At 41.3% G+C, this 16414-nt stretch overlaps 1 protein-coding gene across 2 annotated transcripts in view; it reads right to left on the bottom strand.

Moving 5' to 3' along the window:
* kif5ab (kinesin family member 5A, b) overlaps positions 1-16414 on the bottom strand; it is a 67758-nt gene extending 51344 nt beyond the window's left edge. Inside the window, exon 1 of one of the 2 annotated variants that reach the window (XM_029277876.2) lies at positions 15715-16414. In XM_029277876.2, coding sequence (XP_029133709.2) covers positions 15715-15843 — 129 coding nt within the window. In that variant the 5' untranslated portion in view covers positions 15844-16414. The remainder of the gene's footprint in view (positions 1-15714) is intronic. The other variant, XM_029277875.2, reaches the window with a different exon arrangement.

Here is a 16414-nt window from a genome sequence, read left to right as displayed (position 1 = left end):
TCCATACTGGTTAAATTAAAACAGTACTGTGAAGCACAATTTCTTTTAAGGCACTGTTTCTATTTTTTTCCTATTGCTTGTGTAGCGCTGATTCATGAAGTGGAAATGAGGCTTTATCTGTCTGACTAAGGACGGTGGCGTGAGGGAGCCCACCAGGCTGAGCTGAAGGTTACTTGTGTGAGTGTTCTGTAAGGCTGCATTACGGTCTACAGGCTGCTCATTATATTTGATGTCATTTACAGCAAAGAAACACATAAGAGTCACAATTTAAAACATGTGATTTCAGTTTAGAAGATCCAACTAAGGAGGATGTTAGCAAACTCACTCATCTCTTACTTTAGAGATGACTTCTTTGCTCTGATCTTGAGCACACAGCTCAGAGGTTTATTTACAGACGTGTAGACAACAGATTAATTGTGGACACAGAGCGTCCAATACTATTGATGGGTGGACTCTAGGTGTTTGAGCAAAGCTTCTAGTTTGGACAAACGTTTCATACAGATGGTTAAGGTCTATTCAATTTAAGTTGAACCTCTTGATTAAAGGTACCCTGTGAAATGTTTGACCATTAGTAACTTCAGACTTTTGGTTTGAAGAGCAGATATGTCTACATCTTGTATAGAGGATAAGCCTAGAGGATAAGCCTCCCACAACTTGTACCAATTGATGTGCTCAGAAAAGTAGAAATGTGTCAGCAAAGGCGAGAAAAAGAAAAACCGCGATGGTAGGCATCAAAGTATTCAGAGAACACTTGATGTGTTGTTGAGAAAAGAAGTGCAAGTAAACATGACTTTGTTCACAAGAGAACTCCACAGAGCAGCTTGAAGGTCAAGCTGAGAGAAAGATTCAGTTATGTTATGAAACGGACATTAACGGTTGGTTGGAGACAGGGTTAGATAGCAGCCTACCCCGGCTTTGAAGAGTTTTCTGACACAATAATTGCCTCATGCTATATAAATTACATAGACAGTATTTGACAGGCCGCAGGTTTGACTCCCACAGTAAACCAAAAGGTCACATGTCAAAAAAATGTAAACAGAACTGTTTTTAGGAATTGACCAATGCTTTCATTTTTGTGCAGGGACCATAATTGAAGGTACACTGACATTAGCCATTAAAAGAAAGCTAACACAAAGAAGACTCATATGATGAATATTTGTTCACTGCCAGTGCCAGCACTTTAAGCAAAAGAACAATACTTTTGAAAATGGACACATATATACACACACACACACACACACACACACACACACACATATTTAAGTTCCATTCAGGGAGGTTTAATTCTTTACACATTCTGCCTGTCCATCTGATTTCATGCTAAAGTGTCCCTCCTACTAACCAAGAGATAAATGGCTAAATATTTAAAAGAAGAAAATGGATGTTAAGAAGATTATGCATGCGTTCTTTTTCCTCCTACACGTTGGTGGGTTGACAAGCAGGCGGCTGCTCACTTTTTTTGCTCCACAGCACTTTTGAGTGGTTCGGTGTTGGAGGGTAAACTCGACTGGAGGCAGAGAAGTCGAGGTCCTGTTTTTCCTCATCAGACTCTGTGTGCGGGAATGTTTGTGTGCGTGTGTCTGTCTTTGAGTCAGTCTCTGTATCTGTCTGCCACCACAAACTCATCTACTCTCCCCTCTCTCCTCACACACTGAATGCACACAGAGACTGTCGGAGGAGAGGAGTTCAACGCCTATGTCTGCTCCATCCGTCAAGCTAATCAGGCTCCGAGCTGCAGATAACACCATCATTAGTGATACTCTCCACCACAGAGCCCCTGCCCCCCCCCCCCCCCCCCCCCCACCCCCCCACCTGAAAAGCAGGAGCTCCTATTTGACAATATTCGCAAACATTACTGTATTTCTTAATTCACTTTGCTGACAAGTCACTGCAAAGTGTCTCGAGGGTGAGGTGACGACTTCCTCACAAATATAGTAGTAAAATCTAAAAGCTGGGACACGATTGGTTGTTTTTCTGTTTTTTTGCACCTCTGTTGTACTTATCAAAGCAAGTTTTGTAGCAAATTAACTTAATCACCAGCTTAGGGAACCAAAAGTTTACCACCTAACAGTACATTGTTAACAGTTGTCTAATAATTTGACTTATTTCCCTGAGTCAAGTTGTTTATTAAAGAGCCACACATTGAAGTGGAGCAATTAGTCCCCCCATCAGAGCGAAATACTCTGCATAATTCATCAGGGGGAGAGAGGGAGAAGCAGGAGAACAGAGGGTAGAGAAGATTGGAGAGTGGAGGAGTAGAGTGCTAGAAGAGAGGGAAGCCATGATTGGTCTTTGTTCAATGAGTTTCAGACCAGAAAATATGAGCTACATCAACCTCCCTCTGGACTCCAGAGGAGGAAGAAAAAAAGAGGTTCGGAGCTACATTCACATCCAGTCAAAGACAGACGGAGTAAAAGATTGTGAGAATGCAAATGAGCTGAGATGATGGCCTAAAAATTAGAGAACAGAAAGACAAGTAAAAGAGAAGACTGCAAAAAAAAAAAAAAAAAACCTGCAGAAAGACGTTCTTTTATTCAATTCTGAGAGTGTCTGGAATGATACATTCATTCAGCAATGACAGCACAACACAAACTGCATGTTTCTAAGGGAAGGTAAACCTCAATCTTTTTGAGAATAGAGGCAAAATAGTCTGGAGAAGAGAATAGAGGGATTGGCCTCCTACTTGATATATTCCCAGTTAAAATAGTTAAATATTGATTCTTGATCAAATAGATCTAATCCCTGGGTCCATTTAGAAGCTGTCCGAAAATTCTTACAATTTGCTGTCACTGAATTTTAGACCAATTTGAGGGAACAGAAAAAATGTGCATACAATGATTGTTCATATAGTGAACTTTTTTGCAAACATTTGATTATGATTACATGTTGAGAGATAGTCCAAGTAAAGTCTCTCTACGCACTCCTGAGGAAAATTATGGTAAGCAGTAAATAGGGCGCCTTTCTATACTTCCAACCACTCAAAGCACACTACATGTCACAATTACCCATTTACACACACATTCATGCACAGATGGATGTGCCCTTCAAAATTAACTCATCTAACTCATAGGCATAAACACACCACTTGCAAAGCCACTTGGAGCAATTTGTGGTTCAGTGTCTTGCCCAAGTTCACTTCAGCATGTTGACAGCATCAGCTGGGATCATACCACCAACCAATTTAAAGACAACCAACTCTACCACTGAGGAACAGTTCAAGCAGCTAATTGCTCCACAATGTTCATTAGCAAGTTCCTCAATGTGTTTGTCTGCTGCAGATGCAAATGCTAAACCCCACATGATCTGTGTGCATCCCTTCTCTCATGATTTGGTTTTGTATTTGAGTTTCCCTGTTTTATCGCAGTGTTGCTTGTTTCCCTTGTGTGTTAATGTTCCCTAGTGTTGCTGTTTTTTCCCTTGTGTGTTTCCTAGTTTTGTCTTCAGTGTTTTCTGTTTTATTTTGTCATTTATTATCCTCGTGTATCTCTGTGTTCTAGTGTGTTTTGTTAGAGTCTTGAGTTCTGTGTGTCTTCTGGTTCATCCCAAAAGCGCCACTCTGCTCTACTCCACCTCAAATAAGCACAGCACGTGTCCAGCAGATCATCCCAGACAGGAAGTCAGAAATGGGAATGCATAGAGCATCCTGTTACTTTCAAAATAAAACGATCGTATAACTAATCACATTATCAACATTATGTTGGAGAGCAAGTCAACCTAAGAAATGCAAAGTAAACTGTTGTTCTCCATATATGATCTTCTGAACTCGCCAAACCAGCTCCTCTGGGCCAAGCTGAGGTATTGCACATGCCATTGTGTAGTATAACCCTTTTCACACATACGGAAACCTCCTGAAAAACTCCGGAGATTTGGCTACCCGGAGGCGCTTTAGGCTATGTGTGAACGCAAACAGCCGCATTTTTCGCGCAGACTTTACCCGGAGTTTCTCCGGCTAGACTCCTAGTATTGTTTCCGCAGAAAGTCCGAGTGAGCTGATGTCTGAACGCGGCAGCATATACTCCAGAGGATTTAATTCGAGCCAATGGAACCCGTGACGTTTATATACAGTGACCGGCTAAAGTGTCTGCACACGACCACTACGATCTCCGTGTACGTAATTAGACGGCTGTGTTATGTTTTCTGTTCGTCAGTTTGTTGTTCTCCTCTCTTTTGTGGATGTTTTCATTCCATTGGATTACACATAGCATTGAAATAAAGGCAAATATTCTCATTATAATGTTGTGTAGCGGACTCTGTTGCTTCGGGCGCTACTTGCGCGTTGTTTTTTTACGTCACATTTTACCTCAGGAAATCCCCCGATCCCCCTCCCCTCTGACAGGGAAAGTCTCCAGCTGTGAGGAGCATATGCACTCTGGACACACACAGATGTGACACACACAGATGCTGTGGGGTCTCAGAGTACAAGTGAACCAAAAAGATAGAGTTGAAAGTAAAACTATGAACCCAGACTTCCATTCCTTTAAAGTCAAGGGATCAGAAAAGTCCAGTAACTTGCAACTACAAGCAACTCCTCACAATGCGGCATGATTTCAAACCATCATTTGATGCAAAAATGTTTACAGTCTGAATCTTTCTGGTTTCTCCATTGACACGGACCTTTATTGCCTCCAGTATCCTCATGTTTAAATGATAAGTCCTTTTTGTCTTTATTGGAAAAGCTCAAGGGTGCACACATAGACCCAGGAGAGCCCAGAGCAACAAAGCACAAAGAAAAAACAGCAACACACAGAGAAAATTTTACCCAGTTCAAATAGACTGGCTACCCAGATACTGCAGAGATTGACAGAATAAAATAGATTGAAAGAGAGGGAGAGTGGTGAGGGGAAGGGCACGAAGGAGAGAGGAAAACACTTGTCAACAATGACGAAGAAGCCTCATCACCTAAGTGACACTTTGACTGTTCCAGAGCTCGCAAGCAATGTCACAATTGATTGGGCCTCCAGCCTTCACATGCCTCCAGTTACTGCGGTTTATAGAAACATAACAAAATATAGAATTGAGACTTGAAAAAGACAAGAGTTGTCTTGTCTGAATAGGGATCAGCGACCTCAGACTGGAGCACTGAGCTTTGATCATGGCCTGAGACAGTCTAAGAGCTATTAGCCCTCCTCTCTCTCAAAGGGAATATTCGATGTCAAAGCAAACACCTGAGGTCTCATGGACTCGGAGTCATTACCTCTGTTTCAGCCCACAGCCACAAGCGCTCAGCTCAATGTGGGCATACATGAATCCAGTCAAAATTAATTCACGAGAGATACAAGCTTGCTCCTGACAGCAGCTTTGTCTCTGTCTGTGCTGCTTCAGCACGTCAGGGAAAAAGCCAAACACATTTAGCTATTAACACTGAGAAAATCCTGTTTTCCAAGCATTCCTTAAAAAAAGCCTTGTGCCTAATATAGCTCTGCATGTGTAAAATAATCCAATTAACACTTACTAACACTGTGGGGATAGGCAGTGCATCAATTTTTCACAAGTACAATTTCATCTGAATGTTTTCTTTTTTTAAAAAGCAGACGGATCGACTGCTGAGAGGTGGAAACACTGAACAATCTCTTTTTGCATGGGAGGCAATGTTAACAGAGCCATCAATCCCTCTCTACCACTAATTCAGTTTGTACATCAACCCCTGAGCCTAATGCATTGAGTGAATTTAGGAGAGAGTTGATTCTCCAATGAAATGATAATGCAGCCAACTTATAATGCAACCACGGTAGACATCTTTAGATCTGTGCCAAATTGAAATGGAGGTTTGGCGTTGTCTTGGTCCAACATTGCAATTAAATCTGAACCCATGCAGAGCCTCGACATTGAATGAAGAATATCCATGCAGTAATCCACCAACTATAGCTGCATTACACTTCTAGTATGAGCCCTGTTAATGAACACGTGCCAGAGAATGAATAATAAATTAGTTCATGAAAGGCCGGGATGGAAATATGGAAACATGAGCTCAAATTTTATCAACTTCTGTTTGCTGGCAGCTATTATTAAACACAGTGACTGAAGAGAATAGCTTGGTGGAAAATTAAGCTATCCAAGAACTAGCATTGAGCAATGATTTAAATGTGCCGTTAAAATCAACAAGAGGGTTATTGGGATTCTCTTTGTAACTCTACCACAACTAATGACTGAGCTGTGCAGGGAGGTAATTTGGATAACAAAAGGCCTCCAGAAAAAAAAAAAAAGTGAATGGTATTAAGCGTTTGCATAAAATGTAATTAATTAGAAACTCGGGGAGATGGAAGAGGTCGAGTAAAGGAGCAAGAAAACAGTATGATGTGATTATTGATGTACCCACTGGGAGCAACAAAGAAACAGCAGCATGCAATTCTAGCCTGGAGAAGTGTTTTTAAAAGGTGTGGACTGGGACCACATCAGGGCCATGCACGGATTAAAATAAGCTTGAAATTCTTGTTTGTCAAGGTTTTCCAAAGTCTCTCTTATATAAGGCGATTTTATTCAAATCTTAAATTAGATTAACCTAGATCAAAAACAGTGGAGGAAAATGTGCTTGAAAGCGTTGCTCCCCTGAGAGAGGAAGAAAAACAAAAGTGACCTCGAGAAGATGTCAGCGTCAAATCTATAAACTGAACTTTGATTAATTGAAGGAAACAGAAATCCTGCATGATAGGGGATGCTCCTTTTGTTTCCTTTAAGGGTTTCCTTCTTGTCCTATTACAGCACATATATGGCACCAACTCTGCTCTGGGTCTTGGCTTGTGAACACACGTGTTTGAACATGTGCTGTTAGTTAAGATGTCGCCTCAACAGGGACCGAGGGGGCAGACACAGGGACCAGGCAGCATCCTGGGCAGGGCCATGGCTAATGAGGAGAGGATGCTCCATTACCGCACCCCGCAGCTAAAAGCCTCGCAGTCATAGCCCACTTCTGTCATAAAGGGACAGAAACGGGCAGAGAAGGGCTGACGAACTGGCACAAGCTTATCAAACCTCAGCATGTGTGCACGCTGGGTAAAAATAAAGATGAGCTGAAGGAAGTGGCAGCTAACGCACTGACTGTAACTAGAGACCAGAATGGTGACTCTTGTATTAACCCATCAGTGATTGTTAAATAAACTTTATGTAAAGGAAAAGTCGCAATCACACTGCTGTGGTGCAAATAATTCCCATTTGGGTAAAGCAGACTGTAAATTCAGAATGAGGCACTTTAAAAAACACATGCAAAAAATCAAAAACATGCAAACATGAAAACGTCTTGCAATTGCAATCATTTTGATCAGTTTTAACAAAATAAGACACGTGTGAAGGTTTCTGTGATTACATGTTTAAAAAATATTTTGCACCTAAAGGCCAGATAGCCTTAAAAAAGCATTATGATTAATAGAATATATATTTTCCATTAGCTTTTCCAGAGAAGAGAAGAGAAATATCGCTCCCAAACCTTGAGTTTCCAACAGGCTTTCCCAACATTTTAATGGCTAATGAGCTTATGGTTATGAATCTATTCTGTTTAATATCAGGGAGGAGAGGGGAAGGAAAGCTGGTCGGCCTTATTGATATGGGTTGTGCGTATAGATTAGGCTCTCTAAAGCTTAAATAAGAAGAAGATAGCCTCAAAGAAGGCGTGATTAGAATATTGATTTAGCTCTTGAAATACAGAAAATGTAATCTCAGCAAACCCATTTCTAATTTTGAGGGTTCTCACATCTTTGCAGCTGACTGCCATAAAGTAAATCTCACAAAAATTACTTCATCCTTTAATTCAGAGTCTGATTGAAGGGAGCCTCCCCTCCAGACACCATGAAAAGCTGCTGGAAGCCTCTACCTTTACTTAATGAGATGACAGACGATGCTGAGCTCCTTTCCTCCCATATTCCCAAAAGCGTAACTGCTGAGTCATGTGGAAATGAGTGAGCGGTAGAATCATTACACCATGAAATACAGCTAGACAGAGAAAAATGGAGTGAGAGAAGACGAGGGGGAGAAGAGGGAGGATGAGGTCTGATCCCATGTGGTAGTGCTCCAACGGCGACGTCCAACGGGGGAGAAATGAGTGCAGATCTTGACCCGACGCAGCAATCCCATTACACTTGCCTAATTGGATAGGGTGTGTGCGCTGCAGTGATAGAATTAGAGCACTAAAGCTACACCAGGCAGAGATGAGGGGAGCCCTCTGGACCTCCATTTATGTGTCTGTTTGGCTTGCAGACAGTTAAAAGAAATATCCTTGAGGAGAAACAGCGTCAATGCAACCATAAATAACCAAAGGTACGAGACAGGTAGATGAGTTTCCTCTCCGCCCGACACACTCTGTCAACAGTTTGTTTCGACAGCAGCTGTTTCTCCTTCCTATTTTTCACCGCAGCCTCTAATCAAGAAAGAAACAGGAGAATAAAGGAGAATCAGCTCTCAGCCGGGCACAACAAGAAAAGCGCTGCAGCTCCATCAGAAACCAGACGCTTAGAAACTAAGTGGCTGCTGATGGATAATCAGTTAATTTTCAACAATATTACATGCCTATTTTCTGCCACAGTAGCTTGCCATATAATCCTTTTTCGTTTTCATAATTTGAAGACAGAGCTTTCAGGTGAGAATAAGCACCTCCTTGTGAAAAGAGCAAATTCAATTGTGAGCTTTAGTGCAGAGTAAATTCTGTAGACTGGTATAATCCTATTCTTCCTAAAAATGTAAACAAGCTGTATTTCTCCACAGCTGTGAATACAGCCACCTTTAAAGCCCTGGGGTTTCTATATTAGACTTGTAAGCATGCGAGGGAACAGCAGCCATGGAAAGGTAATCCATAGGATTATAAATGGTGCGCAGAAAATAGAGAATCGATAGTTCTTTAATGCGCACAGTTCAATTGGACTGTAACACGTGTGGAGGGACCTATTTCATTCACCACCAAGTTCACCCTGCTCGCCATCTGTCATATCTTTCATGGGCCAACAAAACAAAATAAACAGAAAAATCCACGTGAATGACAGGAAGGTCAAAGTAGAGGTCAGGGACTTGATATAATGAGTGTTTTAAACAAAAGTCAACACAACAAGACAGCATTCGCACACAACCTTGGGCTGAATTCTGCAGAATAACAGCTGCAAGTTGGCAGAGCAGACTTCTCTTGTTATTTCTGAGGTTTTGTCCAACTTCATATCAGTGTGATCTTTTTTATTTTTTAGATGAAGGCTCATTAAAATCGAACCTCTTATCTTGGAAAAAAAGAGTCATAGTTGCAGAGTAACAGTCACATGAAGCTGAAGAGACAGAGTAAAATCCACCGTGGAGATTTGCTCTTGCTTGCTAAAAATTCTTAGAAATGATATGTGATCTAATAATCTTTCACCAAGTTATGTCATTCTTCTTTCCCCCCTAAAGCTATCTCAGAGCAGGCAGCTAAATATAATCACAAGGTTTTGCAACAACAGCAGCCAAATGAACCATAAAATGATTTGATTTTGGACAAAGGGGGCTGAAAATGAGGCCTCATAAAGCCCTGACGGCTTCAAGAAATATGACACCAAAGAATCATTGTGCAAATAACACAGCTGTATAACAGCAGTTATTTCTTATCATCATATACAGCCGCTGTTATGATTTACATATACCCACAATTCATTTTTTAATAAACCAGGACTGTGTATAGCTCATATGGCACTGGCATGTCATATCTGTATGTCAGCGGCTGAGAGCAAAAAATGAAAAAATGTAATATCTCTCTGCCTCTGAGGCGTCCATGATCAGTTATTTATTCATAGAAGAGAATCCAGAGTGTGATTCATCGTGGCAGTCTCTTTTGCCTGCCAGAAGATTAGGAGGGACAATCTGGCCCCTGTGACGCCGCATTATTCCAGACAGTGAAATACTAGAGACAGCTGTGTCACTCCTCTGTGAAGCTAACACAAAGGCTATGCCGAGGGGCAGTAAAGCCCCAGTATGAGGTTTATAATGTCACACAGACACTTGGACTCACAGGGCTCCACAGGTGGCCATGCATGTGTGATGAAAACAAACAAACAAAACAATCCCAAAATAATGAAGTTATTTCTTCTTGGGAATGTGACATTTTGCAGGTTGTCATTTACATCGCAATGTCTCAAACTGCTGCAAGGAACAGTCCAGGAACCTGACTGTCTGATTTGTGCAGAATATGGTTTACTTGTTCGGCACTCCACGAATGTAATCGATTCTTTTCATAACTCTGAGGTGAATGAGTAATTCTGCTCAGTTCTCTTGAGTTTCTGCTGATTATGATGTTCACACAGAAAAGTCCAATGCTGAATTTCAACCAAAAGTACCCAGGAGGGGTGCCGGTTGCTCTAGCAGATGTGTCGAGCGTCTTCATGTGCAGAGGCTGTAGTCCAGCCTGGGGGCGACTCCCTCCCTTTGCTCCTTTCCTGCAGGTCGTTCCTTGCATGTAGTTCCCCGCTCTGTCTACTGTCCTGTCTCTCAAATTCACATTAAGCAGAGTTTGTATGCTTAATACTCAATATTTGGTGAGAGCCTGTCTGACACAGAAAATCTCCAGAAGTTGTCAGGATTTGAATGTCCAGAAATTGTCTGGAAATTGTCAGGAGCTCATGTGAGAAAGATGTTTAAGAGCCAACTGTTCGCGACACTTACATGCAGACGTCTGTTTGTAGAAAATAATTTAACAATGTGTTCTTCCGCCTCTTTTGATCTTGACACAGGCCGTTTCCTTGAATACAGAAAATGCCAGCTGTGTTGTTAACTCAGAAAACAAACAGAAACCCAACACTTCTGACACCTACAATCGTGAAATTTGCTGAATCTGTTTACAAAGATTATCTAATGTGTGAAAGAGTCCTCTGAATGCTACAAGTACTCCACCAATCAGATAAGTTCAGAGTATAAGAAGTACAAGACTGCACCCTCAAAGTATTGTGGCACTGAACATTTACAACCCCATAAGCATGTTCTTATTAGGGGGTTAAATGTTGTTCAGAGTACTTGGTAGTTGGTAATAATTAAGTCTCTTGCACCATATGCTGACTGTCTGAGTTACTCCAAAACTATAGTGCCCTGGGAAAGTTCCTGCTGTGGAAATGCTGCTAGTACTATCCCTTTAGCAGGGACTATTTTGCAGAGAAAAATTAAGTAACTTGGACTTTTGTTCGATCCTGGTTCATGCTGTGGATCTGAGTACCTCCTTAAGTCCCAGTGTATGGGGATGTTCCTGCGGTGGAAAAGCAGACTTAGTTGAGTCTGGAAAAACTGAGTTGAATTCTCAGTACTCAGGTCTGTGCCTGAGGACCCTAATTGAGTTTTAAAGCTGCATTAATCACATTTTAATTTTAACAAAGGATCAAATGACTGTAATTCAAACAGGTCTGCCCCCACAAATCCCACAGATAACTACCATCGAAATCTGCAGCTACACTCAGTTCTGTGGAGCGTTTAAGCATCTCTCCTCTCAATAATTTGATTTTATGACCTATGACTTTACTCGCCACTCTCAACATCATTCATTTCAGCTGCAGAAGGCATTTGTCTAAAGTGAAAATGCTCTCATAAACTCACTTTAATCTACCTGCCAAGCTCCATACAGCACACAGAGCAAAGGAAAGACAAACAAGCCAAGCGTAGCGGGACATTTAAGAGCTAAAGAGCAAGATATTTCCCTCAGGAGCTGGTGGAGACCCAAACATTAAATCTAGGTGCATTCAAGTGGTGGCCAGAAACAAAACTCCCAATGAAGACTGATGTTGCTTTGTGTCTGTAGCCTTAAGGCCAGATTATGTAACTTTAGAAAGAAGGAGTAACAACATCTTTTTATTGCAAAGGAAAGGTTCAACTATAAAATGCAACCTTAGTCAATCTCATTCACTCAGTGGGTTTATTGTTGTGGCTCTTCTTCATCTGTTGGCTTATGAAAGCTTGTGTTCGGAGACATTAAAACAGATATTTTGGTGTAAATGATATTTAACAGTCAGTTTGTCATCTTTATTACCTTTTCCACTGTGCTGTGTTTTGGTCTGTTATAAATAAAGTAGTGAAAGTGTCTTTGTGACCACCTGAAAAGACTTGTGGAAAATAAAGGAGAATCAATGAGCCATTATTAAAGTCACAGTGTTGCTTTAATGAACCCCTTTTAGAATAATAACCAATCCACTGAACCCAAACTCTTGATTCAGACAGCAAGTTTGAAGTTGAATTCTCTCGGATATTTCTCATTCAAACGTTTTTGGGTGATTAGTTTAGTTCGACTGATCAAAATTCAGATAGTAGTTCATTCAGGGTTCTTTGATTTTTGACACTAGAATGAAACATCTAACAAGTCAGACTTCACCTGTCCCCCTTATTTTCAGGCCCTAGAGGCATTCGTTCATCAATTCCAAGCATGCCAACACACCATCTTCCCCTATCTCTAATCTCTCAGTCTCCTCCTGTCTGCCACCGAGGTGCAGCCTACCACTCACTCAACCACTCAAATCATTGCCTCTGTCACTTAACAAGTCCTGGAAAGAGACTTCCTTCTCCAGCAGACAAATGTGGGGCCAGATGCCGATTGTTTCTATCAGCCGTCACGATGTGAGGGCTTAGCTGTGGCTACGAGATCCCTGCAGCATGCCTGCCAAGCTTGCGTGCCGGCCTGATATTTTAAATCCTGATACAATCCGACTGCCGCGCCATTTAAACTCCCAAGAGACATTTTTTTTTATTTTACAAGTTCCTCTGAGAGTATTTCAGAGCTACAAGAGGGGAGTTACAGAGAGAAAAATACAGTCTGAATACATTTGCACATCCAAGAAAATACAAATCTTTGTAAGCTCAACAATAATTACAGTCGCAGAGATGAAAACTGCATGCCTGCTTTTATGATAACAGACGACCAAAGAAAAGTCAAAAGAGGCACAGTAAGAAGATGAACAACTGGAGATGTAAGACTGAACTGCAAGCTCCCGTTTCAAGATTTCACCAGTTTTGCAGATTGCTGCTGCAATACAGATGTGTAGAAAAAGGAATAACAGCAGTACAGTGTGTATGTGATCATTTCATAGTAACAGATCACAGTTTACCTAATTGGTTAAAATCATTCTACTCCATTTCCGCAATTACTGTTTCTAGCTGCCATCATTTGTAGACTAGTAGAAAAGTATATATTTCCTCTGTTTAACTCACAATACAGCCTGAAAGGAGCAGAAACACTGACATGAAACAAAACTTTTACTGTAAGACAGCTGATTCAAGATACTAGAATTTAAATCTGGGATTTAAAAAAAGCTCGTCAACTACAAGACTGAATATCTGAATGATATCTTTTTTCATTCTTGTGCTGCCTTCAAGCACACCCTGAGTACATTTTAATAAAGCTGCCAAGATTGATGCAGGAATGAATGAGTTCACGCTGCTTTATAATGCCAACCTGCCATTCCTAAACAAAGCATCAAAATAACGTGATAATGAGCCCTCAGTTCAGGCTGCTTCTGGAAGATATCCTGCTGCTACAAGACAGTCACATAGGGATATCTACCTAAACACTGCCGCCACCATGCATTTTAATGTGTGTGTGTGTGTGTGTGTGTGTGTGTGTGTGTGTGTGTGTGTGTGTGTGTGTGTGTGTGTGTGTGTGTGTGTGTGTGACAACAAAGTAAGCCAATAGGGATTTTCTGCTGTCTTCATCATCACTTGAAGTCAACCCTCAGGCCAAATGGGTGTGTAGCTCTCTCTCTCTCTCTCTCCTTCTTTCTATTCTTTCTCTCTCTCTTTTTCTCTCGCTTTGTGTGTGTGTGTGTGTGTGTGTGTGTGTGTGTGTGTGTGTGTGTGTGTGTGTGTGTGTGTGTGTGTGTGTGTGTGTGTGTGTGCGCGTGCGTGCGTGTTTCCAAATGTATATCACAAGCCGTATTGAATGAGTGCACCTATAGTGTATGAAAGAATTTTAGCCGGCATGTGAGCCTATTTCTTTTCACATGGTTGCATTATTAATTGTTTGTTTGCCTGTGTGTGTGTGTGTGTGTGTGTGTGTGTGTAGCTTCAAGTCCAAAGCATGAGCAGCATTAAGGGTGTGAATACATGCATACAGCACATACAGTGAATATGCATGTATCAGCTTGCATGTGGGTCAATTTCTGAGTGCATGCTTCTGTTTGTCTGCTGGTATAAATGTGGGTGCTGGTGAATATCAACGGTATATGTGCTACGGTATATGTGCTGTGGTGATTTGTGTTTGTGTTCTTGTATGTTTGTGTGTATTTCTCTGTCTGTAAAGCAAGAGCAGTGATATGGGTGTGGTACAGTAAATGCATAAATACAGGGTATGCACATGTTCAAGCTTGCATGTGTGCCCATATTTTGTCTACATGTGTATTTGTGAGTCTATTTGTCGCATGCATGTACGTCTGAGTGCGATTGTGTTTGTGTGTATTCAAGTCCATTAAAAGTGGGGGTGTGAGTGCATGTATAAACAGTATATGAATGTTTTGGTGTGCATGTGTGTCCATTTTTGTGTGCATGCTTGTGTTTGTGTGTGTGTGTTTTGCATGTATGTGTATTTACGTGTGAATCTGTGAGTATACAGTAAATGCGTATGTTTCAGCCTGAATGTGTGTCCATTTCTTTTTGCATACACATGTTTGTATTTTTGTGCATGTGTGTTTGTGTGAATCTGTTCATATAAGTACATGTGCATGTTTCAGCTTGTATGTTTGTCAGTTTTTGTCAGCATGCATGTGTTTTCATACATGTGTATCTGAGTATGGGGGACGGGGGTTGTGAAAGGTTGGTGTTTATATGTGTGTCTCTCTCTCTCTCTGTCTCACTGTATTAAAGTACTTAAGTAAATGTAAATATGCAGTTTAAGTGCAAATTACAGCTTCCATTTTGACCTGCCTGCATGTGTTTGTATTTTTTCATTTATTTGTAGAATTTGTGTCTTGAGTGTTAGCATGTCCAGATATGCTTTACATCTAAACAACAGGAACATTTGCTTGTAGAGCGCTATAATCATCCACTATTAACCTCAGTCTCAAGCGAGTATCTATAAGATTGATCAACATTTTACAGCTTGGGTTCATTTTTATTTCAGCTCCACAGCAGTGACAGCAATCATCAGAGACAAAACCAAAAATCCATTTAGTGGACAGACACAACCCACAGAGCGTAATTACGACTCTCGGGGGTGGGGGGGGGGGGGGTGATGTATCACAAGATACATCACCAGCTATCACTCAAACGTGCATAATTATTGTATGCCAGGAAACACACCAAAATCCAGCAGATCAATACAACAGAAGGAATAATGAGGCAGAGTGTGGGATCATAGAGGTGGGGTCCAGATCCAAGTTTTTTTTTTTTTTAAATCACAATCCATGTAAAGCTCAGGATTGTAGACTTTGCCTGAATACCAAAATGGAAGTGATGAATCTTAAAAAAAATCCTGATTTGAGTTGCAATTGCTCAATTTGATACTGCCTTTTTTTCTGCAAGGTTCAGCCTACATTACAGACCATACCTTGAAGCCTTTTTTGCTCATTAATGGCAGCAGCACACACCTGAATGAATGATGCAACATGCTGATGAGGACACTGATACTGGCTATACTCAGTTTGATCCCTGTCAGATCCCTTCCAGTCCTGTCTAGCCGCTGTTTGATGTGTGTGCCAGATGAAAAAGTGTAAGCCCTCGCGTTAGCTCAACATCGTCTGCATGGAAAGGTGACAGAAAAAAAAAAAAAAAAAAGACGAGGGGATGAAGGGATGGTTAGAAATAACTTACCCCGAGGATGACAGTGTCCTCTCTTTGAAATATTGGGATGAACTTATCTCCTCGTGTGATTTCGGACTTGTTCAGAGGGCGAAATCGACACAACACCTTGATATTGCATTCCGCGTTAGCGTCAGACATCGTGAAGACAAAAATAATGCGCTTCCGAAAGATGAAGAATTTTTAGATTTAAAAAAAAAAAAATCTCCTGTAAACAATATTCCTTTTTTTCCGTAAAGAGTGTGCACACCACCGGCGTCAATGCCTACATTCAAAGCGACTCTAGCAGGCGAAGCATTTTGCAATTATGGACAACTACGAGTTTTTGGAAGAGACTACAGCCAAATTCAAAAAGCAATTTAAAAGAAAAGCAAAAAGCGACCCTTTTGACGGTGTTTTCTTGTTTGAAATGACCTCAAAGCAGATTCAAGTGCAGTTATGAGGTGCGGAACAGATGGAGAGTTGTATACGCAGAGCATATCCCAAACTGGTCCGGTCGGTGTAGTGTCTGGATGGGCTGCAGCCTACTCACAGGCATGCCTTGCCTTGAATCACTGTCAGCCGTGCTCGCTCTCTCTCTCACTGGGGGCGGGGCTTGCGAAAGTAGCGACTCAAATCCTCTCTCATCAGCACCACCGAGCACAGGGACCGAGGAGCAGGAAGAGCTATGACTCTGTTTCTTATTCCTGCAACCACGTCTACACACGAAGTT

The sequence above is a fragment of the Labrus bergylta genome, chromosome 5 (genome assembly GCF_963930695.1).
Source record: "Labrus bergylta chromosome 5, fLabBer1.1, whole genome shotgun sequence".
NCBI lineage: Eukaryota > Metazoa > Chordata > Actinopteri > Labriformes > Labridae > Labrus > Labrus bergylta.
This window is presented reverse-complemented; position numbering and strand designations above follow the sequence as displayed.